This window comes from Haemaphysalis longicornis, unplaced genomic scaffold (assembly GCF_048455015.1).
Source record: "Haemaphysalis longicornis isolate Haplotype H1 unplaced genomic scaffold, Haemaphysalis longicornis Haplotype H1 scaffold_9, whole genome shotgun sequence".
NCBI lineage: Eukaryota > Metazoa > Arthropoda > Arachnida > Ixodida > Ixodidae > Haemaphysalis > Haemaphysalis longicornis.
Genome location: NW_027526460.1, coordinates 126,555,019 through 126,581,742, shown reverse-complemented (window position 1 = coordinate 126,581,742; position 26,724 = coordinate 126,555,019). Strand labels below are relative to the sequence as shown.

The 26,724-nt window shown below is 46.0% G+C and overlaps 1 protein-coding gene across 2 annotated transcripts in view; it reads right to left on the bottom strand.

The window, feature by feature from the left end:
* The window catches only part of LOC144152770 (procathepsin L-like), a 181,709-nt gene extending 159,479 nt beyond the window's left edge, over positions 1-22,230 (bottom strand). Inside the window, exons 1-8 of one of the 2 annotated variants that reach the window (XM_077684206.1) lie at positions 22,099-22,230; positions 21,329-21,453; positions 18,982-19,124; positions 18,016-18,207; positions 15,989-16,180; positions 14,537-14,702; positions 11,844-11,949; positions 10,811-10,930 (exon numbers count right to left, since the gene is read on the bottom strand). In XM_077684206.1, the coding sequence (XP_077540332.1) occupies positions 10,831-10,930; positions 11,844-11,949; positions 14,537-14,702; positions 15,989-16,180; positions 18,016-18,207; positions 18,982-19,124; positions 21,329-21,431 (1,002 nt within the window). In that variant the 5' untranslated portion in view covers positions 21,432-21,453; positions 22,099-22,230 and the 3' untranslated portion in view covers positions 10,811-10,830. Of the gene's footprint in view, positions 1-10,749; positions 10,931-11,843; positions 11,950-14,536; positions 14,703-15,988; positions 16,181-18,015; positions 18,208-18,981; positions 19,125-21,328; positions 21,454-22,098 lie in introns of those variants that run through there. The other variant, XM_077684205.1, reaches the window with a different exon arrangement.
* Positions 22,231-26,724: the final 4,494 nt, after the last annotated feature.

Sequence of the window (26,724 nt, the reverse complement as noted above, 5' to 3'; positions counted from 1 at the left end):
ACGTGCCTCCAAAACTTCTTAGATATAATAGCCTCTATTGATCAACAGGAGGCGGCGGTGGGCGGGTCTGACCCCGGGTTCCAAAATACCCTAATGGAACGTGCCGCCGAAGTCCGTGCTGGGCTGCGCCCAGTGGTCACCACCTGCCCTAAATTGCATGCTGCAAAGAAAGTTTCTTCCTCCTCCTCAAATTACGACAACGCACAAAATAACGACGTCCAGTTATCTTGAGTAACGCTAATAGCACAAGAACGAGCGTCAAAACGAAGGGCGGGAGGCATCACCTTATGAAATGTGCCATGAAAAGCGTTCGAACGTCAAGTTCTTTAGGCTCACCGTGTTTTTGCGCTACGCACCGTTGAATGGCGATACTACGAATTGAAGTGCAATTGAACTGGGCGCACTGGTCCCGGAAAGGAGACTGCACTGACCTTATCGCTGCCAGAACAGTATACGATGCGGATGTCAGGCCGTCTGTTTATGATGATGGTTTTGGTAGAGTGGCACATGCCCATTTAGAAGTCGGCCAATCTTCGGGGATTGTAAGTGAGAACTCTTGGTATTCAAACGAAAAATTGACGATACCTATTATAGCCCTTCGAAGGAATCAAGAATTTAGTATAGCATAAAATGAGAAGATAAAACAAAAACGAGAAGGAATTGGACATATGAGAAATTGAGCGGCGCCGAGCATATATCCCCGCTGAAGAACACGGCTGCTGCAAAAATCACGCTCTTGTCCGCGTTATTCGTCTTTTTGTAAGAATGGTAGTCCACAAAAATCTGTGCTTAGATAGGACTCCCCATGGCTCTGGCTTTTCAGAGTTCACCCCTTTTTTTAAAGGATATTTAAAAGCGCAGCTTCAATGGCCTCGAAAACCTCCGCAATTATATTATTTATTGCTAAGGCAGAAGGCCCGAAGTTCCTCATACTGCGAGAAAACGTCGGTATTGTTGCCCCGTCAAGAACATTTCCACTGGTGTACAGAATAAACAACTCAAAACACAGAGAACCGACGGGTTTGAGCACAAGTCTCCAACAAACCGCACGACGTGCCGCCATTGTACTATCATTGCCCGTCGCTAGCGGCAGAACGAAAGTTGTCGGGGTTGTCGTTCCTTTCTTTCAGACGCACAGCCACTTGGAGGACTGGCCAGGACTTCGGAGCTTTGCGCGACGAATGTGCACACCTCACGAAATTCACAAAACCACGCATTGAAAATGTAAAAGTTGTGGAATAGTGAGTTCCGCGTGAACCATGAACGCGGCGCCACGTGAACAGAAGAAAAGGACCTGGTTCAAGTCATTTGCGCCGAAAGAAAACGTAAGCGAAGGAAGGGACGGAAATTCAATGTAGCACTAGTAAAGGAGTTGGTAATGTATCGCTGGGCTTTCGCTTTGAAAGCGGGTAAGCGTACTAAGCATGTATGTATGTATGTATGTATGTATGTATGTATGTATGTATGTATGTATGTATGTACCATTATGAGCAATATGAAAGGGAACACAGGAACGCGTAGAAAACACCCTCAGACCCAGCTACGAGTGATACGCAGCGGCCGCCGCCGGAAACAAAGTGGAAAGGGGGACGCTGTTCTAACAACTGTTCCCATTCCCTCCCTGCAACTTGTCGGCTGTCGGACGATACCATATTATCGGCAAAATGACGTAAGCTGCTGCTCTGTAGAAATTCCAGCGTGGTGGGAGTGCCAGCAGTTAGTGGAAGAGCTCCCTCCTTTCCCCCTACGTTTTTCACAGCGCCTTCCGCGTATCGCTCCGAGTCTGTTTCGAGGCTATTTGCCACGCGTTCCTGTGTTCCCTTTCATATTGCTCATAATAGTATGTATGTAGAAGAAGTGACAACTGGGCTAGTTGGTAATGCATATGGGACATCTCGAAGGTAGCGCACTTAAACACGGACACTAGGGAAGAAACGACAAACCACAGCGCTGACTCACAACTGATTTTAGGGGCGAAGCTCCTAAAGCCATGGGTCTGTCCATCCCTTGTGTCTCGTGGTACGTGACCGCCGCATGCTTTCGGAGATGTCGCAAAGTGGGCCGCGTTGCACGCGCAAGAACCGGCTGCAACCGGCAGCGCAAACTCGGCACCGGGAGCGCGAGCTTGTCTGTGTTCGCCAACGGAGGCGCGAGCGCACGTGCACTGCGAGGGGGAGATCACGCAAGAGATCACGCCACGAACGCAGGCAGTCGTTCTCGGAGATCGAACGAGACGCAAGGACCTTTGCTCGTTTCCTCTCGTCTTGTTCGGGAACAAGTTCGCCCTAAATAAAAGTTCTTTCTTTACCGTTGTGTCCCATCCTACGTGACAAATTGTGGTGGAGGTGCGGGGTAGTCCTCGATGGCGCGGAGTCTTTCACCAGGTCTGGGCCTGGGAGCATTGACTCCGAAAATAAAAGTTGATTTGTACAATGTACGCACACAGTCTTACGTCTTTCTTAATGATGTAATGGGCGAACTTTCACGGGAGAGTTACGGTTACCGATGATCTCCCCCTCTCGAGCTTCGCCCCACTTATCATCATTGATTCCGTGGATATGGCATGATTTTTTTATTAGAACAGACACACACTTAAACACTACAACCTAAACCCATGTGACCAGACATCATGCATACGTCACAATCCAGCGTATCATTTCTAAAACATGACAGGCATGAAACAGACTGTGTGGATGAAGGCGCGTGTTATATTTAGGATACAGAGCGATTTAAAAATTCAAACTCACTCTCATGTAAATGAATCGAAGGCACAATAAAGCACCACTCCCCCTTTTTTCTTATGTTATATGCCTCAATGATCTGGCATGTTAACTTATCCCTGTGCACAGACAAAATAACCGTTTCCTCGAACGCAGGCTCGCACTTGCACTTAGATACGTGTTGAGCCACGTGCGAGGAGGTGTCTCCTCCTAAAGACCTTCTGTGTTCCAGCAACCTGACATTGATACATCGACTTGTCTGACCAATATACACATAACCACAATTAAATGGTATAAGGTAGACAACACACCTTTTGCATGGAACAAAAGGAGACACATGCTTCACCCCGCACCCGTTTCCGGTGCCGCGCGACATGCCTTTAAGCTTCCTGTCAACAGACCCACAAATTTTGCTAAGTTTATTAGGTGCCGAAAATACAACCCGCACACCGAAGCGACCCGCGACATTTTTCAAACCGTGGGACAATCTGTGAATATATGGGAGTACGGCAGGAAATTTCTTTTCCGCCGGTGCTATATCGTCACGCATTGCGCATGTGCTCATCTTTACCCGTTTGATAAGCTTCTGAACCGTAAGACGAATGACGTCACTTGGAAACCCGGCATCTTTTAACCTTTGTAACTGCTTGGAAAAACTAGTGCCAATCGCTTCAACGCAAGACTTAAAGAGTGCCGACCGCAAACAAGAGAAAGCAATACCGTTCTTCATCACTTTTGAGTGTCCTGAATTAGAAATGATACGCTGGATTGTGACGTATGCATGATGTCTGGTCACCTGGGTTTAGGTTGTAGTATTTAAGTGTGTGTCTGTTCTAATAAAAATCAGTTGTGAGTCAGCGCTGCGGTTTGTCGTTTCTTCCCTAGTGTCCGTGTTTAAGTGCGCTACCTTCAAGATGTCCCATAGTATGTATGTAGTATGCAAGCATGTATGTATGCATGTATGTATCTACGCATGTATGTATGTATCTACGTATGTATGTATCTAACTACGTATGCATGCATGCAAGCATGTTATGCACTCGGTCGAACCCGACGAGGCATGTTTAGCAGATAACCTTACGTATGCTAGAGGCCTACATTGACCCATGTAGTAACTCCGGACATCGCAACAGAAGCTATAAAATGGAAATAAATTGATAACATTTTTCACAGATCTCCCAACCAGCGATGACTTTGATACGAAAGCTTGCATTGCAACGTATATTTCCGTCGTGAGTCCAAAAATAAATATTATAATTTATAGATGCACGCCACATAAAAGCATATAAGTATAAAAAGGATGATAGAGCACACCATTGGAAATAAATACTACTAAAATGTAAATGACCGCATGAAGTAAAGCAAAACCACGAGCCATTACGAATGCATGAAATTAATGTTTGAAAGAAAATCTTGGGGGAGGCCTCGGGCCCTTATCAAGAAGTCCCGAAAAAAATCTGTTTAAAAATGCAGTAAATTGTTCCTGTTTTCTATACGAAATGCTGATGGTCTTTCCTTAAGCTGAATAACGCCCTAAATTTGCTGCGCGCTTCATTGACAAATGCTGAAGAAGTGTTCAACTTCACATTCACCAAGCGTAGCAAAGATACAAGATTCATCGGTTGATGCGGCAGGTGCCCATCAAGCTAAAAAAAATATTGTTACCGTGCGAAGGAATTTACTTAGAGGGACGAAGGCGGTTCGTTAAAATAGGCGGGACCTTGGACCTTCAGAGAGGAATCAGCGCGAGCAGACATCTGCCTCTTCTCTTCGACCGAAGACACATAACCTCGAGGGTGGATTGGTTGCCATAATGACGCAACAGCCATCTACTCTGCTGTCCACCGCCGACTAACGACAGCATCACAGCTTAGAGCGTGGCATTTTCCGAGCCACGAAGCGCGTGGGTGGAACACCTTCAGGCAGGCGACGTGCGTGACTTTGGTTTTCCTGCCCACCGTCCAGATGTCGTTAAACTATAGATGACGTACGTGACGTCCCTCAACATTCAACGACAACGTAGGGGCCCGTGTAATGGGAAGTTAGCTTGGTGTACAAGCCACGTTGGCGCACGGGCGTCCGCAAGAATACCATGTCGCCCTTTAGTATGACACACCGCGGTGATGGCTGTCGTACATAGGTTTGGAATGTGCTGGGAGGCCAGGCAGGGCTTGTAGACGAGCAACGCGACGGGCCTCGTCGGCAAGACACAGTGTTCGGGCAACAGAAGACTCGCGATTTAAAGAGCACAACAAAATCGTGTACATGGAAGTAAGAGGTGTACGGGCGTAAAGAACTAAAAGAGGCTGTAGCCCATGGTTCTGTGGTGTGCCGTATTTACCCGTAAGTATTGAATGGCAAAACCTAGTCCCAGTTCTTGTGACGAGAACCGACGTACATAAAAAGCATGTTGGTGAGTGTGCTGTTTCTACGCTGTCAAGCCATTCATTTGTTGGTGATACTGTTGGTGAATCGCGAAGGTGAGACGAGCAGGTCTTTCACAATGTCGGCGACCACCTGGCGACCGCAGTCGCTAATAATCAAGCGGGGAGCCCCGCGTCTAAGAATTACGCAGCGAAGCGAGAACATCGAAACAATGACTGCCGTGGCAGCTGCTACAGGTGGAGTTTCGGCGTAGCGCGTGAGGTGGTCAACAGAAGCGATGATGTAGTGGTTACCGGTTGAGGAACGTGGTAATGGACCGTTGAGATCAATGCCGACTTGTTCGAAGGGAAAACGGGAGGGCGGTAAAGGTTCCAGGCGGTGAGGGGGAACGCTGGTAGGACATTTGTAGCGCTGGCATTGAATACAACTATGAGGTCGAGCGTTTGACGGAAGCCCGTCTGGTCGGAAGACATGTTGAAGTAAAAACTGAGACAAAGACCGAAATAAACTGTTAAAAACTTTAAAAACTTTAGAAACAACAAACAAGACGTTTCGGCTTCGCTGTGCAAGGCTTGTTCACAAGGCTTCCGTAACGAAGCCGAAATGTCTTGTTTGTTGGTGAACAAGGCTTCTGTAGCGAAGCCGAAACGTGTTGCGTGTTGTTTTTATGTTTTTAAAGTTTTTAAGAGTTTACTTCGGTCGGTGTCTCCGTTTTTCACTGAATACAACTCTACACGTCGTTCTGAACTTCGCGGTTCATTTGTTGCTAAAAGAATCGCTCTTGCGTTCTGTGCAAAGTTCATGCATAGTGCGTGAACTTTGCGTGCGTGAACCTTGCATCATGCATAGTGCGCAAGATGGAAGCACGTGTAGACACGCGTACGGCGATGAAAACATATTGTGCTCCCCAAGGCTGGTAGTTGCTCTTATAAAGAAGCCCGTCGTGCAAAAGAGTCGACGAGGAGCTCGATAATCACGCGCAGAAGCAAAGAGTGGCTGAAGGCTGGGGTCGTTCCGCTGCTCCGACCGGAAAGTCCAAGCATCTGGAAACGCTCGATCCATAGCTGCCAAACAGTCGTCAAAGTTGCCTGCGTCACAGTCCCTATGAGCGTCAGGAAGCCGAGAAAGGCGATCAGCGTCCCGTGCCGACGGCCACTCTTGCAAGCTATGACGAAGTCATATTCTTGGAGTCGTAAGGCCTATCTTGCGAGTCGTCCGTTCGGGTCACGGAGGCCTATGAGCCAGAGCAGCGTGTGCGATCACTGACGATTCGAAAAGGGCGGCCGTGTATGTACGAACTAAATTTGGTGGTTGCAAAGATAACAGCCACGCATTCCTACTCAGTTACGGTGTAGTGGAGTTCAGCCTTGCTGATGCAGCGGCTGGCGTAAGCGATGGGACGCTCAACATTGTTATGCCTCCGTATTACTACTATACACGGTGACAACTTAAGAACGGCACCGGAAGTTGCCGCTGTGCCTTATCACTGTAGCCGAATGTCTCTCCGCGGGGCGAAAGTAGGGCGTTACTGGGTGTGACGAATGGCCATGTGAGTGATTGGCCGCGCAAGTGGGCCAGCCAGAACGACAGGGACGATGACAAAGAAGAGGAGCCGCGCGTAAGTGATCGCGGAGGCTGGAACGGAAACGGCTGGACACCAATCGGCGGAACAGGGCGCGGTCCATGGAAACTACCCCGTGCGACGCCTGGGCCGTCGCTACACGACCGTCGCTACACCGCGACCGTCGCTACACCGCCAAGGCTTGAGAGCTCGTGTGGGCGCCGTCATTGAGGTGCTGATTCGCCGACTGCTAACGCGCCATTCCGGCTGTTGGGCGCTTCCGTTCCTGCTGTTGGAGCGCCTAGAAACGCGTCGCAATCGACTGAAAATGAGCTGACTTGCCTATTAGGCATTGCTCTCGGACCTCGTGAACTGCGAGGTTATTTTGTGTATCTTTTAACTGTGGACTGTGTGTACGTGTGACCGAAACCCGCCCTGTCTGTCACGTCCCGACCTCTACTATGCTCACGTCCTGTGCTTGTTTTCCGTCCTCTTAAATATAGTCTTCGACGTGTTAACCAGTGTTCTTCTCTCGTCCTGCGTGGTCCTCGGCCCATTCATAAAACTGGGAATATTTTGAACGTGGCGTGAGCCGTTCCTGTGATTTTTAGGACTTAATATGCTTATAAATGACTCCAGTGACGACAAACAAACTGCGTGAGACAAGGCAGACGACATCACGCATTCATAGCAAACCCCTTTTAAAACGCGCGCGCACTGACGTCACGGGTCCGGCGCTTTGGCGGAATGATACACTACATGAGGTGGTGCCGTTCTTGAGTTGTAACCGAGTATACCCCTAATTGTATTTCGGTAGGAGCGGTGGAATCAAAGTGGCAAAAGATGGTTCTCAATGGCAAAGAAAGTAAAGCTGGGAAAAGGAGGCGTCACATTGAGGTTTCTATGTGAAAGGGACGTTGTTGTGCAAGAGGCCAGTCAGGAGATGCCCGGTCAGCAAAATGAGGGACACAGCCGCTAAAGTAGGAACAAAGACCCAGGAAGATACGGAGCTCTCTTACGGATTGTGGCCGCTGAAAGCTCTTCACAAGTGTGATCTATTGAGGGTCTGGTCTGACGCCATTCTTATCGACGAGGTGTCCCAACACCAGTGTTGGACGCTCGCCCAAACGGCATTTCTTCGAATTGAGCACTTGGCCGACATTTTGAAGGCAATCCAGGGCGTTCGCTAGGGGCGTGTTATGCGCATCGAATGTGCGTCCGATTCCTTCCTTCCTTCCTTCCTTTCTTCCTTCCTTCTTCTCTCATTCCTTCCTTCTTCCCTTCCCTTCCTTCCTTCCTTCTTCCCTCCTTCATTCCATCGTTCATTCCTTCTTCCCCTTCTTCCTTCGTTCATCCCTTCCTTCCTTCCTTCTTCCTTCCCTCATTCCTTCCTTCTTCCCCTCCTTCCCTCCTTCCTTCTTCCCTCCCTCCTTCCTTCCTTCCCTCCTTCTTTCCTTCCTTCCTTCTTCCCTCCTTCCTTCCTTCTTCCTTCCTCCTTCCCGTTCTTCCTTCCTTTCTTCTTTCCTTCCTTCTTCCCATCCCTCCTTCCTTCTTCCCTCCCTCCTTCCTTCCTTCCCTCCTTCTTTCCTTCCCTCCTTCCTTCTTTCCTCCTTCCTTCCTTCCTTCCTTCCTTTCTTCCTTCCTTCTTTCCGTTCTTCCTTCCTTCCCTCCTTCCTTCCTTCCTTCCTTCCTTCTTCCCTCCTTCCTTCCTTCCTTTCTTCCTTCCTTCTTTCCTTCCTTCCTTCCTTCTTCCCCTCCTTTCCTCGCTTTCTTCCTTCTTTCCTTCCTTCTTCCGCTCCTTCCTTTCGTCCTTCCTTCCTTCTTCCCTTCCTTGCTTCCTTCTTTCCTCTGTAGGCATGGCTGGCCATCGCGAAACTAGCCGGGCCGCCCGAACCCACAAATATTGCACGGCGCCTGTGGCCGACGGGCCAGGGCCGCGGTGAAAAAATACGCAGACGCAGTGCTGGCGTTCGAGCCTGGAAGCAAACTTCGTTCTCTTCTTTTCTAGACCACGCAACAGCATAGCGATGACGATGGGGCTGTTGCGGATGCTGCTATACCTCCTTCCTTCCTTCCTTCCTTCCTTCCTTCCTTCTTCCCCTCCTTCTGTCCTTTCTTCCTTCCTTCCTTACTTAAATCCTTCTTCTCTTCCTTTCTTCCTCCTTCCCATCCTTCCTTCCCTACTTCCTTCCTTCCTTCCTTTTTTCCTTCCTTCCTTTCTTCCTTCCTTCTTCTCCTCCTTCCTCCCTTCTTCCCTTCCTAACTTCCGTCCTTCTTGTCTTCCTTCCTTCCTTCTTCCCTCCTTCCCTCCTTCCTTCCTTCCTTCCTTCCTTCCTTCCTTCCTTCCTTCTTCCCTTCCTTCCTTCCTTTCTTCCTTCCTTCCTTCCTTACTTCATCCCTTCAATTCCATTCAATCGTTTTCGTGATCGCACTGTTCGCGCACCACTTGTTCGGACTTAGTGGTTCCTGCGAGCATGGCGCAGTTCGAGCGCTGTATATTTTGCTCGTGCTTTGGCTTTTCTTTTGCTTTACGTCTAGGGCGTTGTAAACACAATGTCCAGTCTTTCTTGGCTACTTAAACCAGAAAAGTTTCGCCCGTCTTTCTTTATGTCCGTCAGTCACTGGATTCAACCATCCGGACGAAGGATAGCGAAATTCTGAAACAACGAGTTGATATAGGCGAAACGTTTCGAAGCCGTCATGTCTGGCGCCAGCCTTCATACTTGCCAATAAGGTTTAACGAAACGAAAGGATTAGACGTATCTGATAACAAACATCACTACCTAACTGGTGCAAGGCGGGGTTCTTTTACCTGAACATAGATGCGCGCTTATTATTTACAACACCAAGTAAAAATAAACGCTCTAAACGATATTTTACCCTAAAATACAAAGCGAGCTCGCGCCCGATTCTTGATATTGTGGCGGAATTTCAAGTCCAAAAGAAACAAAACTTTCCTATGGCGGGCGCACAAGCAATGTAACGCGGGAAAATTGAATTTCGTGGAGCAAACCTTCACCGTGTTTATCGTGGGAGGAGCGAGAGGGGAAAAGTGAGAGGTGCGCGGAGGGAGGAGATAGGCATTCACGTTGGAAGGCAGGTAAGAGCTACCGGAATTTGGAACCAATTTTTTCTCTGCGTAACCTCCCCTCCCCCCCCTCCTCGAGCTATAGGAGATGTGAATGCAATGAGTTTTTTTTAAATAAAAGGATGCTCTTACTATCTCAAATATGCCTTAGGTTTCTGTTGCCCTAAATACTGTGAAGTGTTACGCGGCATGGCAGCACTTTTAGCAGCTTGGGATGGATATGCTTCGTGTTTAAGCATTCTTCCAACCGTTCTTCGGTTGGGCAGTCGAATCAAGTGACACGCTGACGGAGTGACAAACAGAACACTCAGCAAAATGTTCTCGTTTGGGCCGCTTAAAAAACACAACCTCCTTTTAAATTAAGTTATTTCTTCGAAGTGAATGCAATTTGCGGACCTTGGCCGGCGTAAGAGCCAGTTCGTTATTTCTTGGTTTGCTTGTTTTCTGCGCTTTGAGAATTTCTAGCCATCTGGCGCTAAAACACAACGATACCAGAGAGTCATAGCGCTGGTTGCAAAATAGTAAGCTATTTACAATTACGTCTGTATTATGGAAAGAGTAGCGAGGCACGTACATGCACCCGCTCAAACAAATGTGTTCATTTGGTTCTTTGTAATACTCCCATTGTACAGAACCATAAATTCATTAACTGAGCGGTTTATTCCCTCGAATCATAACTTTTTGAGTAACGTGGTACAGCTGGCATTGTTTATTCCTTTAGTGAAGCCAGCCATTGGAATCTCCAGGTTTTCAGACATCATGAGGCCAAAAACAAAAAAAAAACTTACCGCGTGCGCATTGATAAAAAGCCCACTACATAACGAAATTTTCGTACAAAAAGTACTTTGCTATATGAAATACTTTGGTATAAGAGGAGGTGGTGCGCTGTAATTGCGCCGCAGTAGAGACCCCAAACACTTCGAATAAGGTGAGATTAAGAATGAAGCGATTTCATTTTAACCGGTGTTGTACGAAAATAGAACAATGCAAATGAATAAACATTGCAAGCACTTTATTCACGCATCAAAGATATATCTGTACAAATACTGTGAAGTTCATTTAATTTAATTAGCAGACTAAACAAGTGGGTAGCTAGCTGAGCTGGCGATACCGCACTGGTTGTCCTTGTCTCGGGACATGAGGATGTAGCCATTGTCTCCCCAGTCCTCACCCCAGCTGAAACGATAAAGTAGATGCAAATGCAAAATGAATTAACAACTGCGCATAACAGCACAGATAATATGAATCAATCAATTGCTGTACACGGCAATCAATTAGCAAGTTCTGTGTGGATCAGAACTTGCTAAAAGCACGTCAACATGTTCTGTTTTACATTCTATAGGCGCCCTTTTTTTTTCAAAGCGAAATTGGTTAGAAAGGTAAAAAGACGGAGACATTTAAAGAGAGGCACCACATGGTATATCTACTGGCCCCACCTATTGACTTGATCCTATCTGTGCCTACGAAGCGAATGTATCAATAACAGTTCCAGTGGGCGTTTGATTGGGTGGTGCGTTAGCACGTTTCACGGGGAAAGCACAGAGAAACGAGAAAAGAGAAAGGCATCGCATGCGACCTTTTTATTCGCAATTGTGGCGTTTCGAGCTGTTCTCATGGCATTCTCGTTTCTAGAGACTCGGCCAGAACAGTGACAGGTTTCTGTTGAACTACATTTCAATTTTCTGTTCCCAAATGTAGTGTGTAATAAGAACGAAAACACTTTGGTCCCCGCGGAGACGTGTGGCAATCCTCAGCAGCCATGATTCTACTCGGCACTATTCTTTAAAAGGCCTCGATCTTAATGCTGGACGTAGGGACGACACAAGCGCTCCTTCCTAAGATTCGCTGCCATATAATATTTAGCTTTTTAGCTGCTAAGATTTGTTGCCACTTATTCCAAAAACAAATTTAGGTCGCGGCTAATGCCCCAGCAGCAAACTTCCGATAGCTTATGCCGGAGTTCTGAGGGAGCTAAACCAGTCACCACAAAAGGGACACTGCCTTATTTGGCTGCTAGAAGAAGCGTCTTACCAGTTTGCGTTTAGCGCAGCGCGAAAAGAATGGCGAAAGGACTATCAAGTCTTCCTACCTGTTCTTCACGAGCCAGTACTTCTTTCCGCTCTTGACGCCATAGCCGACAGTCAGCACGCCGTGGTCCAGCTGGCTACTGCTGCAGTCGGGCTCGTCGTAGACACCTAAAAGTTGGGGAACGAACGAAGGAAGTTTTATGGTAAACTGAATAAACTCAGACAGTGCACTTTGGACTGCACCATTGCAAATGCAGAAAGCAACGCCATTGTTCTATGTGCCATTTTGCAAGGGCTTTGAATTATATTTTTATTTATTTTCCGTACCCTCAATGCGCATGTACGGCATTACAGGTGAGAGGGGTTGCAGCGATTCGTCTAAACACGGCAAAAAAAGTAGGGCAAGATCTTCGTTGGAACATCTACATGCAAGTGGACTCCGACGTGAAACAGGAGCACAATTAAACTTCCGTAAAAAAAAGCAACTGTGATTCTTTCACGAAGGATCTGTATCGGTGTGCAGCAAAAATGAGTTTTAAAACTCCTTTGACGAGAACTTCAATTTTACTATCACCAAATAGGCAGACACATGGGCAGTACACGATATAATGAACAGATATAATGAAAAGCCAAGATATGGTGAAAATCCACTTTGTGCGACAAATGTAATCCTAATACTTCTCTCACAAAGGTTATTTTTACGCTAGCTAAGCCTAAAATTGCAAAACAAGACCTCCATATTGGAACGTCAGTAAATCAACTTTTGGTGCTGAGGTACCAGAAAGAAGTTGCGTATGATAGTTTAAAAAGTCCGCCTGCTGATACATGAAACATTGCACGTATTGTTCCCCGTAAACGTTTAATTAAAGTCGACTTTACCGATGCTCCGGGCGCTACAGCGCCAGTCAGGAAATTTATCGCAGAATGTTTTCTACGCTTTCAGCAACTAGAGCTCGCACGTGTGTCCGCTCTTACGCAGATAACAAACTCCCCTCCCGCATTATACATTTGCCTTAGGCCGGGTTCAGACTGTTGCCGCAACTGTTGCAATGACTTTAAAGAATGACGTCATTTATTTCACGTCTCAGCCAACCGAACTGCATGATATGCCTTTTTTTTACGTCCACAGATCACGATATGGGTTTTGCGTCGGTAGTCTGAACGTAGCCTTATACCCTCCCAGTAGTGCACAGTTGCTAAGGTCAAAGATCATTAAACACTGTTGAGGACTTCGCTGTTGAAAGATCTCTTTCTTACAAATCTTGCTTATCTTGCTAGAGGGTACGTTATACCACGAATGCCCTATCTTGTCAAAGAATGTGATCTAAGCCTGGTTACGGCACCGCACTTTTCGGTACGTTTGTCCCTCTAGCACAATGGCATCGTGCTCGACATACTTTCAGGACAGGCTCACGAGCCGAAAACAATAGGCATTGTATCCAACCCGCATTATCGCACCCGCAGACAGACATTCAGCGCCCTTCGCGAGAGTTAAAGCACTTCCAACCAGAAAGCGATACACATCCACGCTTTTTTATCCACCCCAATTCCACACAAAGGAATAGAAAAACGATTTCGCACTACATATACATCCAAGTACTGGCTAAAATTTGCGATACATACTTTTGGGGCTTGAAAAAAGTTTTAGTGAGACTGTGAAAAATTACCGCCGATCGGAAAACATTTTCGTTTACGCAGGATCTCACGATACCGCTATACTGGGTGACGTATTATAACCTGCACCTAAGCATTAAAAGGAAGTTACAAGAGCAACGTAACTGCCATTTTTGCGGTGTTTTTAAGCCAGGAGAACATTAAGTGCGATAGCATATGTAGCCTTAGGAAAAAGAATACGAAAAACATTAAAAATTACCTGTTTAGTTATTGATATAAAGATATCCATGCTTATATTTAGAAAACGTGGCGAGAGCACGTCTGTTTAGAAGCTAAAAATATGGCAAGTGGTTAAAGGTAACGGTGCTCTATGCGAAGCCCTCAAATTTAGCATCGGGCCACGCCACACCTTGTGTCAAACGTTAGTTGGCAAACAAGACATTCTAAACAGACGAATTTAAGGGTTGTCCCATGATTGTAGTTTCAAACTGGAAATGGAGTTCTTTAAAGTTTGGGTATTTTAAGCTCTTCTTGCCTTTCTTTTCCTTGCACGACAGGTTTTAAAACCATTAGTTACAACTGCAGTTGTCGGTGCTTCAGGATTATTTCTCTCGAAGACGCCTTATCTACTGCAAATAACCTACGCATTGCCGGAACAATTCCGGCAGAACGACATCCGTTACACTGCTAACGCTTTCACATGAAATTAAATTCAGCGGCGTGAAAAACGAATAACCACGCTCCCTTGGCGTTACACAAGATTACGCGCTCAGATGCATGGTTCTAAGTTATTTGTATAGCTCTCGTGAAAGCTGTTTGTGTTGGAATAGCACTTCGATTCGGCGATTGAAGCGCTCAATAATTAGACTTCGACAATAACGGCTGCTGGCTTGCGCTATCTTGTATTTGCAGCGTACGACTACTGCGCTTTTTTAATCCTCGGTACCGTTTTCTGAAATCAAATTATGACGCCAATCTTACCACGGGAGCCTCGATCACATTCATGCAAATTTCTATGCACATGCATGCAGCAGCCACGGCTCAGATTCGTTTCCACTGTAATTAGTGATCGAGCTTGAGGTCTACAGTGGGTTCTACACTGTTGCAGTGCGTTTTCCACAGAGTGCTAAAGCGCACCTACCCTGTGAGTAGAGCTGGAAGGAGCCGTGGCTTGCATCGATAGCAACCGAGATGGGGCCGACAGTAGCCACAGCCTTCTTAAGGTCATCCTCTGAACCTTGTTGGATGTCGACAAAACCAGTGTCGGTGGCGCCAACGTCAGCCTTCTTGAATTTGCAATCCCCATCCTGGAAAAAAAAAGTGTTTCAACATATCATGACAGGTGCGCTAGTAAGGGTCCCGCAAATAGGTGGAAAGCAGCGATTTGTTTTGAAATAGTGAAAATCAGAAGCGCTACGACTGCGACAGCCTGAATCTCGACAGGAATGAATAGTAACAGCAAGGTGCTTACTTTTCGGCAAACATATGTACCATGTGTCGCATGATGGTTGCGCTTTATGACGTCGGTCATTTACAAAATTATCATGTTGAGGATGTTGACGAAGATGGTTATGGTGCGGTAAATGCAGTTGACTATATTAGTACGCGGCTGTATCCTATTTCTGGGACACCGTCATCCTGCAGTGCGCATAAATATTCTGATGAGGATGATGACGAGCACCGCGATGACATTTAAAATCATTGGGAACTTTTAAGTCACGCAAAAAGCAACTCAGAGCAACTCTTCAACTTAACCGTGTTTCAAGTAGCTCCATTGTCCCCATAGCAAAGCGCTTCTTTTCTCTATTGTAGCACTTCTCCACTGGGCTCGCTGCAGTAGCAGCGGCGTCGATCAAATAGTTGAATTGAACTCAATCCGGCTAGATAAGCTAGTAACAGCTCGTCGCGGTACATCTAAATTTTAGATAAATGAATTACATGGTTGTATTAATATATGACAATTAAAGTAGCCGCTAGTGTCAGGCCCATTCAGGTGTAAATATTTTGCGACATGTAACGTGCTTCTCATCTCACTGCTATAAAAATGGCCAATTCTGTTACCAACCGTTTTTTTTCGAGACACCGCCAGCGCCGTAATCTCATATATAGCGCTATTGTTCTAGTTACTGCACTGTTTGATAACTTTTCAGTATTTGCTTTCATTCGAAATTATACGCGCAACGGTAGTTCATACTAAAAAAAAAGCAGCCTGGGACACTTTCTGGCATTTATACTGTAATCCTATAATTTTCCCTCCTATTTCCCACCCACACCCACCACGCACCATAGCTTCGTTACATATTAGATGAAGGGAAGGATTCTGATGCGTCAGCAAGAGACCCCGGTTTTGTTCATTTTAATACATGTTAAACTTACCGCCTGTCAGAACAGCCCAATAAATTATATGTTTACCGAACGTTCTTGCTTATTACAACATTACCTAACAGTAGCTAGGCGTGTTATGTTTACATGTATGCTCTTTTTCGCTTGTGCACTCGGCCTTCAAACGTTCACAGTAGGACCTTAACTATGCGAAAGACACAAAATAAACGCGAAGTGCGGAGTAAAATAATCTCTTAAAGCTTTCAATTACCTGAGCAGTGTATGGGTAGCTTTCTTCGGTGTCGATTCCACCATTTGCTTTGATGTACTGGAAACCATTGTCCATCAGGCCACCGTTGCAGCCCTGGTTTCCGAAGTCGTCGGAGCAGTCAACCAGGTTCTGTTCGCTCAGTGACACGAGCTTTCCGGTCTTGCGGAAGTGCTGGCCTTCCAGGGATCCAGTCTGGAAGGACAAGCGAAAATAAAATATTCTGCAGCTCCACATCAACGTAAATTCTGCCAAAACAAGGATTGAATCGCTGATAACTCCCCCCTATTTAACTGCACTGTATTGGTCTGAGGAGCTAGGAAACAAGTGACGAGGAAGATTATTCGCGTAGCTCTGTGCGAAGTCAAGCTAGCCAGCGCCGAAATAACACGTTCCTAGGCTCTCGCCCCCGCACACCTTTTGTCCTACAGTGTACGCAGACCAAAGTCGATCCTACGGAGGACACCCAAATTTGTATCACTCTATATGGGAATGCCCCAAACCCCCCAACCAATTTCCCGTACCCAGCCCTTCCTCCTACGGATGGGAAGCGGTTTTCCAGCACAACCTTGGACGAGCAGCGCGGACTGATCGACCGGGCACGACAGAATTCAGCAGCAAATGGGGCCCTGAGCTAAGGGCACTACCATCTGAGAGCCGAATAATCTGAGTTTGTGATGAAGTTGTCTTTTAATACTATTCTCCCAGCACTTGGAGTAAACGAAGGAGGAGAGGCAGAAATAGGAGTTGCTGTCGAACAAGACGAAGCAAGGAGATCGCCTGAACGACAGCCGGCTTGCCTTCCCTTATCACGAAACCTCTTCCCTAGACTGTACATCGTTTCTAAATACTTTTCCACAAACGTCTCACTTGGGCAATCCTACAATAATATTTATGTGCTCCTATGTGCTTAGTGCGCTTACACTAACGTGAGCGAAGTTCATGGGCGCACAGACGTTTTCGTTGTTGTTTTGCCTTAGAAAGGTAGCCGCCGCTGCGACTGAACCTGCGACCTTTACCTCAGTGGTACCACGTGGTACTCACTCAACTGCATGGGGGATGTAAAAACTGAGCAGGAACAAATGAAATTTTCAGAACTATGAGAAAGTCAGCGTCGTTTCCCACGCGCGCCATTAGCAGTTTAACTGGATTTCTGTAGTTGAACAACAAAGACATCTAGAGTTGTCCTCGTACTACGTAAAACTTGGGAATAGTTCTGTTACTGAAAATCATAGGATTTATTTCTCTTATGGAAAGATACCTCGCCGAATGGCTGCAGATAAGGATATTTGGTACAGTTTAGAAATGCGTGCATCTTTTTGCACTTAAATTTAAAATTTTCGATGGTATAAAGCATAGCCAAGAAGGTCAGTATTTATAAGCACTTCTTTCTAAGTCAGTATTTTCAAGTATTTCTAAGCAGTATTTTTACTAAGGCCGAACTTCGGGAGCCTTGAACATACCGCTACCAGAGTGATCACGGAGAAAAACAAAAATTGCTCCAGTACTTGTAGCTGAATTTAAAAAAAATGCATTGTTTCGGTATACGAGTTCTCAAACCAACATGGAAACAACTGCAATTTTGCAGTGCAAGGTGGTTCATACTTTGCAACAAATGCGCGATCGGTTCTTCGGCAGGAAAAGCAAAACCTTTTCGTAAACTAAGCTCTCTAACCCCCTCTGGTACGAAAGGTAGTTGATGGGTTTTCTTATTGGTAGTCTCTCACAGTCACCGTAGGCCCTCTCTCTATACGCTGATTATTAATCCTCTAAAGCATATAGCACGTAAGGCGTTCAGTCTATTTTGTAATGGCGCACAAGATATGACTGACGTAGCTCTGTCAATAAAAGTCGTTGTGCCGAAATGCAGAAGAAAATGACGTTCCAAGAGTCGTTGTTTTAACCAAGGTGGTCACAAGAAAAACCTGGCATATTGGCTTCTACAATAAGCATACGTTGGTTTATACATCATGAAGATGAAGTCCCAAATTTTGTTGTACAGACATTTAGTGAATGTCGCATTAACTTACGGTGCTGAATGCCCAGCAAGAGCCACACTGGCCCTGGTTCTTGACTGGCGTCACGGCTCCCTTCTTGCGCCAGTCGACAGTCGTGGGGAGGCTGCTGTCGTTGAGGTTTGCTGGTGGAATAAATGTGGGCCGCTGTTCCTTGTTCTGTTTGCCGCGGTATCCATTGACCATTTTGGCGAACTCATGCGGCAGCTGCACACATAAAAGGGTCGCAGTTAGGAGCGCAACTTGCACAGCACTCTTCTTCGTCGTCCGAATTGGAAACGGCAATTCTGTGACACTTCCCTTTTATCAGCGGCATAACAAAATCAAGATTTTGTTCGCTCTGTACGTGTACTAGCGTTATATCATTGTGCATTTCAAACTGGCGCACTACTCAAATATTAGACGGCTTTAAAGTAGCTCATTTAAAACTGCAAGGGTTCGTACCGAAGTGTACAATATTCGGCTGTTCCCGCCTTATGTAGAGGGCCTGTTTATGTAGAGGACGCCTTGTGTAGAGGGCCTGCATTCGCGTTTTATGTAGGAGGCCTGCGTCCTACTTCTTTTCTTTAACAATGAAATCTTGACACCATACAGCCCTTAGTTCTGTGGCTTCTTCAGGTTTCGTTGTCTGTTCCACAAATTCAAGTCGTAAATTCGGAGTTACACCAAGCCCTGCCCTTCGCTTCTAAACACAGGTTAGGCTCGCATTTAAGTGATGCAAGAAAGAGGCTGGATGCGCTGTCACTCCCTTAAGTCTGTCACGTTTGTTTTGATAGCGTAACGTAATTGCAACTGCAACTTTATGTCTAGTTGTAAAAGAAAAAAACACAAATATTTCTGTATGAAGTATTGCGATTAGTTCTTACAGAAAAAAAATAATTTATATTTTACCGCAACGAACGGATAAATATGTAATGGACCCTTTCAGCAAATTAATTATATTACCGGCAAAAACAGGGAGTAGAACTACCGTCCACTTACCAAGTCCCCAAACTTGTTCATGGCCAACTTGTAAGACACCAGACCCTTTGCGTACTTGGCGTTGTGCTTAGCGACCAGCAGCGTGTTTTCCGTGAAAATCTTGAACCTCAATAGTTCTTCGACGTGGGAACTGTACGCCTTATCTGGAAAGTAAAAAAAAAGGTGAGGTGAAATGCATGATTTTTGTAATGCAATTCTGCATGTCCGATACAGAGAAGGGAAGAGCTTATTCCTTTGCAACGGAGGTTTGATTAGCGCGATGACGGTGTAAAATGGTAGAAATTTGGACGCACGTTTTTTTTTTTTTTTGGCAAAAAGGAAATATTTACTAGGTGCGGTGGCTGTTTTTGGGGACCTCTGCGTTGTGAATGCGGCCGTTGTAAGAAAAAAAAAAACGTTCATTCTTGATTTGCACTACAGCGCTCGCATGCTGAGCGCGGGAGAGATCATCATAAAAATGTATAACGGAATATTATGTGTTCTGTTGGCACCTTTTAGTCTTCATGATAATAATATTTTGATAATAACCATAGAGCCACAGGAGAGATAGCCCTACACAATGTGCTCCAGTAAAACCTTTAACCAATGCTTTGTAATAATTACAGTTTCATTTATAACGTACCCTTAATGTCATGTTTTGCCACATCAAACAGCACTCTGTGCACCTGTGCTGTAACGACTTATTATAGGTAGCGTTCATGGCTGCAAGCGAACTCTTTTACAAAATGGCTTTCCGGCAGCTCTTGGAAGCGTTGCCGAGGTTCTTAAATTGGGCACAAGTGCACTAGCACCGCGCTTGGATTAAAGCCCAGCATGGTGAAAATCTCTCTTAAACATATGTTTGTGCTCCAACCACTTCCATGTCTATTCGGATATCATCATCAAAATCTCATCCCTTGCGGGGATAAGGTCGTTTTAAACCGAAAAAAAGATGATTCTTAAATGAATGAAGCTGCAAATGGCGACGACCACTCGCGATGTGCGTAATGACTGTCGTAGTTACGGTTAATTACTATTTCAGAGGGTAGACATCAATGTCGAATAATTCATTCAAACTAAGAACATTTCCGAGAGATTACTTGTACAAATAAGGGCGGCGATATCGGTTCGTTTTGAATAAATAATTTTGTACAAAAACTTGGAGCTTTAACATCACTCTCAGAAGTTTAAATGTTTATAGTTGAACAGAAATATTAATCTTGGGGTACAAATAAAAAACACTCAAAATAAAAGGTAACAACAGGGCAGGCGCCCGGTGCCGGTCCACTCGTTTTCTTTGCTTAGTCGTTGCGTCTGCTTGTGTTAAAAGTTTAATAAGAACAAAACCACCCCGTAAAAATTATGTTTTTGGGTAACGTGTACAGAATGGTGAGACAGGCGCATTTCTGAAGTTATGGTTGGGTAAGGAGGTGTGAGAGAAAAGTTTCCGGTACATACACGAACACGAATATATGAACCGGAACAAACAAACAACGCGATTTCTTTTCGTGCAACTCCAGATGACCCGTGGCTTAGTTAACAAAAACAAAGTTAGGAAATGCGGCTTTCCAAATATACCAATAGCGCGCCATTACTGGACCTTAATGAACAGTATTTTTCAATTTTGGATGTTGTGGTTCATATTTTAGTGTTCGCATTTCGTTTGTCCGTGACTCGTTTCGAGGCTTGGTAATGTTTAGCGCAGCCAACGGTGCGTCCTACTGGCTCTGTTTAGTCAAATGTAGTCCTTCGCAGCATCCCGGACGACGTTGTTTGGGTTATAAGAAATGATGAAGTTAAGGACACTTTTCGTTAAAGAAAAATAACGAGAAGTTTCGGCTTGTCTTTTTCATGGTAAGTAGTCATCCTTGGCACGCTTAAAATTGAACACGGGTCGCCTCAGAAGAGAATGTTTACGACGTAGGCCAGCAAAGCATCTCAGGAGGTTGTTTGTAAAGGCGTGATTTGGTGATAGTAAAGGCAAGTGCAGGGGAGGAAAAGTTGGTAGTTTAGGTGGGCGTCTGCACCGCGTGACTTCAAGCGAAACGGAAAGCATGTGATACGGAATTCTCATCGCCTTATCATGGAGTGCTCAGCTTTGTACAAAGAGAATTGATAACCGAGGTCACAGGTTCGTGCGCTGAGGAAAACGCATTAAAGTTTGAACGTGCCGCAAAATTTGCCTTCAAATATTAACTGGTTCGGCTGAGTTAGGATAGGTTTTTCAGCTAATATTAGGAACATCACCATTACATTTGCTTGAATATAAGGACAACGCTGTTGAGTAGTTGCGTAAAGAGCACGAATGGACACCTGTCGGGAGATGTTCCGTGCGTAAACTATAAATGTTTAGAAAAGAAATACGTACTGTGCTGCGATTTGAAGGCCTCCCATTCGGTACGGAGGATTTCTTGGGAGCTCGCGGCAATGGCCGCGGCCACACAGCCGCACAGAAAAGCTAGTCGCAGCATAGTTGGGCCAAATACGCTGGATCTGGCGAGGAGAAGAAAAAAAGAACAAAAGCATGAGCACAACGCGTTACGACCAGCAATTTTTTGTCCTGCCGCACCTGTAACAGATGCACCCAACGCGAAACATGATGGATGAAAGCGGAACCAAGGTAGAAGTTCGGCATGTTCTATAGTTTCCTTAACTTAGAAAAAAAAAACATAATTTTTATAGTTCAAAGCGAGGTTTAAACTTGCTCATAAGACTCCATCGTGCAAAGTACATGGAAGACTAAAGCTTTTCGTGAATTGAATGGGTGTAAAGCAACGAGTTGAGTTTACAACGTTACGCCGTTTGACACCTCTTCGTACTTAACTCAGCAATTTTCGCTTTTTAAAAGTGGGGAAGACACTTTAACCTAACAACTTACAACTTATATATTTATATCTTATATAACATTAAAATATATTTGTCGTTGCTTTAAGGATTCCAAAAAGCCTTCTCTACGAGTCTGCTCGCCGATAAAGTTTTAATTGTGCTCACATATGAGTCAAAACTATTCAACGTAACCAAACAGTCATGGAATTCTTTTACAAAAATGAACCCCGTTTCTAAATATCCCGCTCACAAAAAAAAAGTTTCGATGCCACTTCAGTTCCAACAAATCGACACAGCAAGCTTCGGTCTCACCTGGTGTGGAGGTTCCAAGCTTCAAAACGTTCTGCGTGGCTGCTGCTGTCCCACGGCTGGTAATATAGCCCCAGTCACGTGCGGTGCTTATCGATACCCTCTGCCCAACCTTGTGATGTTGATTTCATGAAAGAAAGCGGCCTTATCACCGGTGAATGGGGGAGGTCCCATTCTTCGTTTCTGCCTCATTCGAGAGGTGCTCGTACTTCTATCAACCGAACAATTGGGTATCCCTTTGAACGGATGGCATGCGCACGCGATAACGTGTGCGTTGGTAGCACTCCCACTAACTCGTGACTGATAAATTCTGTTCCGATGGTGCTTGTAGAGTACCTCATTGCGGAGCTCCCTACCTGACGCATCTAGAACGGGCATGACTTATTTCCGATGGGTTTGCAAAATTCCGCTGAAAGTACGTTGCTGGAAAATATTTAGTGTGAGAGCACTGCTGAGCTCATTCTACGGAAATCATGCGATCATCAGGAAGGCGTGCCCATGGAAAAAGAAAAACTTCGCTGAAAAATTCATTACCGGTTACACCTTTCGAAGAACGCGAGCAGCGAGGCCAAGCTCGTGTGTTTGTAATTTGCGATTAAGCATACTTCGTTGTTAGTTAGCTTTGTGAAACTTGGAAAGATTGGAGCCTTATTTTAGGGGGCAAGCATGGGGATGTCCGTTTCACTCACATAGATGCTCACGTATTTACAACAGCAGTCAGGACATACCCAGCTTTCTCGCTCAATATTCCGACCTCTCAGGAACCTAGCAAAACCACTTCAGGGAAGTGATATTTGGAATAACGAAGAAGGCAACGTGGAGATTAAAACACTGAAGTAACTTTCCAGGATTCGGAATATTCTTTGTGTAATTCACTGTCAAATCTTACTCCCGATGCATTTGTATGGACTAGTTTCCATGACTCTGGAGCTTAGTCGCGCATCGCACGAGACTTGAAACTGCGAACAGAGCAAGTTTTGAACCCCAATATTAGCTGCACGAAAATATTTTACATTTCGCCAAATCACTACAGAGTAATCACTGTTGAAAGGACTGCCATGAGTGGGAAAGCTGCACATGTTCTACAGTGTTTACCACTTGTATACGACTTTGCGTAATAGTTTTAATAAAACAAGAGGTATAGCCGTCTTCTGTAACGATACACCCGCCGTTGACGGCCATGCATTCACCGCTCGTGAGAACACTGTAACGTTTACACCTTCACCCTGAACGAAATAATTACTAGTGAATGAAAATTGGCGTAATGATAGAGTCGCCCAAGCTGCCAATTTAAGGGTAACTTTTTTCGATATACGTATGTTAGATCGAGAGGGGAGAATTCGCGAGGAAGTTGCCTGTGCTACCACACCACAGCATCAAACTCCGAGATATCACTCAGCGCCACACTTAGCCATGCATAGTTCTTCTGCTCTGGTGCCAATAAACACCAACTCCGTTGATTTCAGTCTACTTTTATTTGTCGAAATTTTAAAATGTTGGATGCTCGACGCACCGACCCTACATTTGGGCTATGGGGCGCAACGTAGTGGAGGTCACGGATTAATTTTCACCACCTCGGAAGGCTTAGTTTGCGCCGAAATCTCGACGCATGTGTTATTGTTTTTGAGAACAGTAGCCACCGCGGCCGGGATTAAACCCGCATCTTTAGGCCCAGCAGCCCAAATATTTGTCAAGATATTGATGGATGCCAAAAAGCTGACCTATTTGGAAACGTCGAAGGGTCTCGTAATGGGTTGCTTAACTCAGGCTGTTTGCTCCTGCGAAAGAAGAGCCGAGAATTGGGTTAAAATCGAGCATATTTCCATCGTTGCCTACCATTCATGAGTAATTGTGTATTAAGGGGTACCGTACCCAGTTATGTAATTTGTTCGTAGAGAAACACATTCTCTCCGTACACCCCACTGTGAATTTTAGCTTCGGAAATTTCACCGAATGCTTCAATCCACCATAATAATGATTGTGGGTTCCAAAAGCAGCTTTGCAGCATTTTAGTGTGTGCTGTCAGCTTGGGTATCCCTTTAAAATTTGTCCGAAAGGGCTTTGTGAACATACGGCCTCTACGTTATAGCGGTCTTGAGCAGCCACTCATGCGGGAAATGAACTCGTGAAAGGGGGGTGTTGACTGAACAGGTGTTCAACAAGTGTCAGCAACGGCATAACTACACCCATGCGGTTGCTGTTTTACCAAATTCGTCGTTTTGAGCGATACAACTATTTAGGCCGACGCAAATTCGTCCGTTGTAGACAGAAAACCACGAGCGCATATGAACGCGTGCCTCGTGGCGACCACCCGGCGTCGCCCAGGCACGCGCACGGGCTTACGCCGCATGAGGAGCTCCGACTGTCACCGTCGTCGTCGTGCAGCAACCGGCGCGCCACGGGTCCACTGCGCCGAAGACGATGACGACGAATCTGTCAAGCCATCCCTCCACAATTCGCACCTGCAGATGACCACCGGACCATCTGACGAAAAAGTTTAGGTCTGCCGAAGCGAGGATTGCTACAAGACGATTTGCCCTACGCGGTTGTGTCGTCAGAAAGCGACGATGAAAGGGGTGATGACGATTTCTAATGAATAAAGCAATGTACGTACTACATTGGTATTCGCTATACACTGCCGTCCAAAAGGGCTTTGCACTACTGGGGTCCGGCTGCTCCCTCTCTTCTGGGATCCGCTGTCAGTGTGGGCAGAAGCTAGGGCAACCCTCAGCTGTGCTGTTTCTCCAGCCTTGTACCACTATGGAGAGCTGCGCCATTTTTTAAAAACGGGATATTGTACTATTGACAAGCCAGCACTATTTTTCTGCAAATTCTCAAATATGCTCCGTCATTATGATGATTCGCTCTCGCTATCCTTGGGAAAACATGTCATTGCAAGAATAAGAGCGCGAACGCTGACTGGGATCAGATTCGCTCCTCTCAGGTGAGGGACAGAGATAACGTTAATAAAAGAAGGTGCCCCTAGTCTGGGGCTCCGGGTATAGAGCTGAGGGCCAGCTATGCCCGTTTGTCAGCTGTCGCTGGACTTGAGCGTCTGAGTCGGCCATCCACTCCTCCCATTTGGCCAAGGTGACGTGAGGTATGGGCGGGAGAGCGGTGTTTTGGCTGCATGCGCGAAGTGTACGATACATGTCCGGGTATTCCCCGCAGTGGGGACGTTGTGGGGTACCCTCCATTTTTCGGAATTTGTGTATCATGTAAGGAGTGGGAAGCGTACGGGTCTGTATTTGTCGAAGTATAGCTGAGTGCCATCGGGTTAGTGTGCTGTGAGGTGCCGGAAACATCTGTCTGAAAAGGCGTGCCTCCCGAAGAGCTTCTCTTATATCAATGTAGCGGCTGCCTGAGAAGGGCATGGCTGTTGAGGTTGCGGGCGAGAGCATTAGCGCGCTCATTTCCAGGGAGGCATTCATGCCCAGGGACCCAGAGCAGCCTGAATCGTGTTGAGCTACCCTGTATCGCTTTTTCTATTACCTGTGCCGTAGTTGTGTTCAGCTGGTTGTGAATGAGGAGGCGACACGCCGCTTGTTAGTCGCTGAAGATTATTGCATAGTCTTTCTGTGTGCAGCTTTCAGTGGCTCTTGCTATTGCTCTTGATTGAAGGGCGCATGATTTTTGCAGTTTCTTTTCGGCGGCTGCTGTGTCAAGCTCCAATTCCCTGTTGAGAACTGTTATGACACCTGTTCCGTTGGAGAAACTGGCGTCGGTGTACAGTATGCCAGTATATCCAGATCTATTTTTTCAAGAATTATCGGAGGGCCTTTGTGCGCAGTGCTCTCAGACCTTTGTGCCTTGTGGTGCTCACGTTAGTTGGGGGGGGGGGGGGGGGGGCTATTTTAATCCTTGCTCTGGTCTTTGGAGTGATCTGCGTCTTGCGCTGATGTTCTTCTGTCACTTCATACCCGAGACTTCTCAAAATTTGGATGCCCTATTCGGAATCCCGGAGTCGGTGAAGCGGGCTGATCTTGTATGCAGTGATCAATTCATCGAGCGTGTTCGTGGTGTCCGTGTCTTCCAACGCTTGCGTTGTCGTGTAGGCAGGAACGCCTAGCGCTACTTTGTCTGCTTTACGTAGAACAATTTCAAGTTTTGTTAGTTCTGTTTTACTTGGATTCTGATACGATAGATTGTACAGTAATCTGGCATGAATTAGTGCCGCTTTGATTCACAAGGCGTCCTCTTCTCCAAGACTCCTGTGTCTGTTGGTGGTCCTAGCCAGCATGTGAATAACTTGGTTGCACTGATTCACGAGTTTGCCAATTGTTAGGTTAGCTTTGCCGTTGTTCTGAATGGTCAGTCCCAGAACCTCAATGTGCATGCTTGTCGCCCAAAGACCTCTGAAATGGGAGGCAGTGGTTACTCATTGCACTCCGTTGGTTAGTTAACCAGGAGCATACTCCCTATGAGATAATTGGCAGGTGATTCGAACTGTCCCTCTTTATCAGCGATGTCAGGATCTTGCTTGTCGTGGTTGAACCTTCGTGGTGTCATGCTTATGCTTGAAGAGAGCAGTCATGACTAAGTTACTGCTTCAGTGGGCCCCCTGCGTGTCATTCACCCTCCCCAATTTCATGAAGTCCATTCAGGACCTATGCACATGTGTGTTGCGGG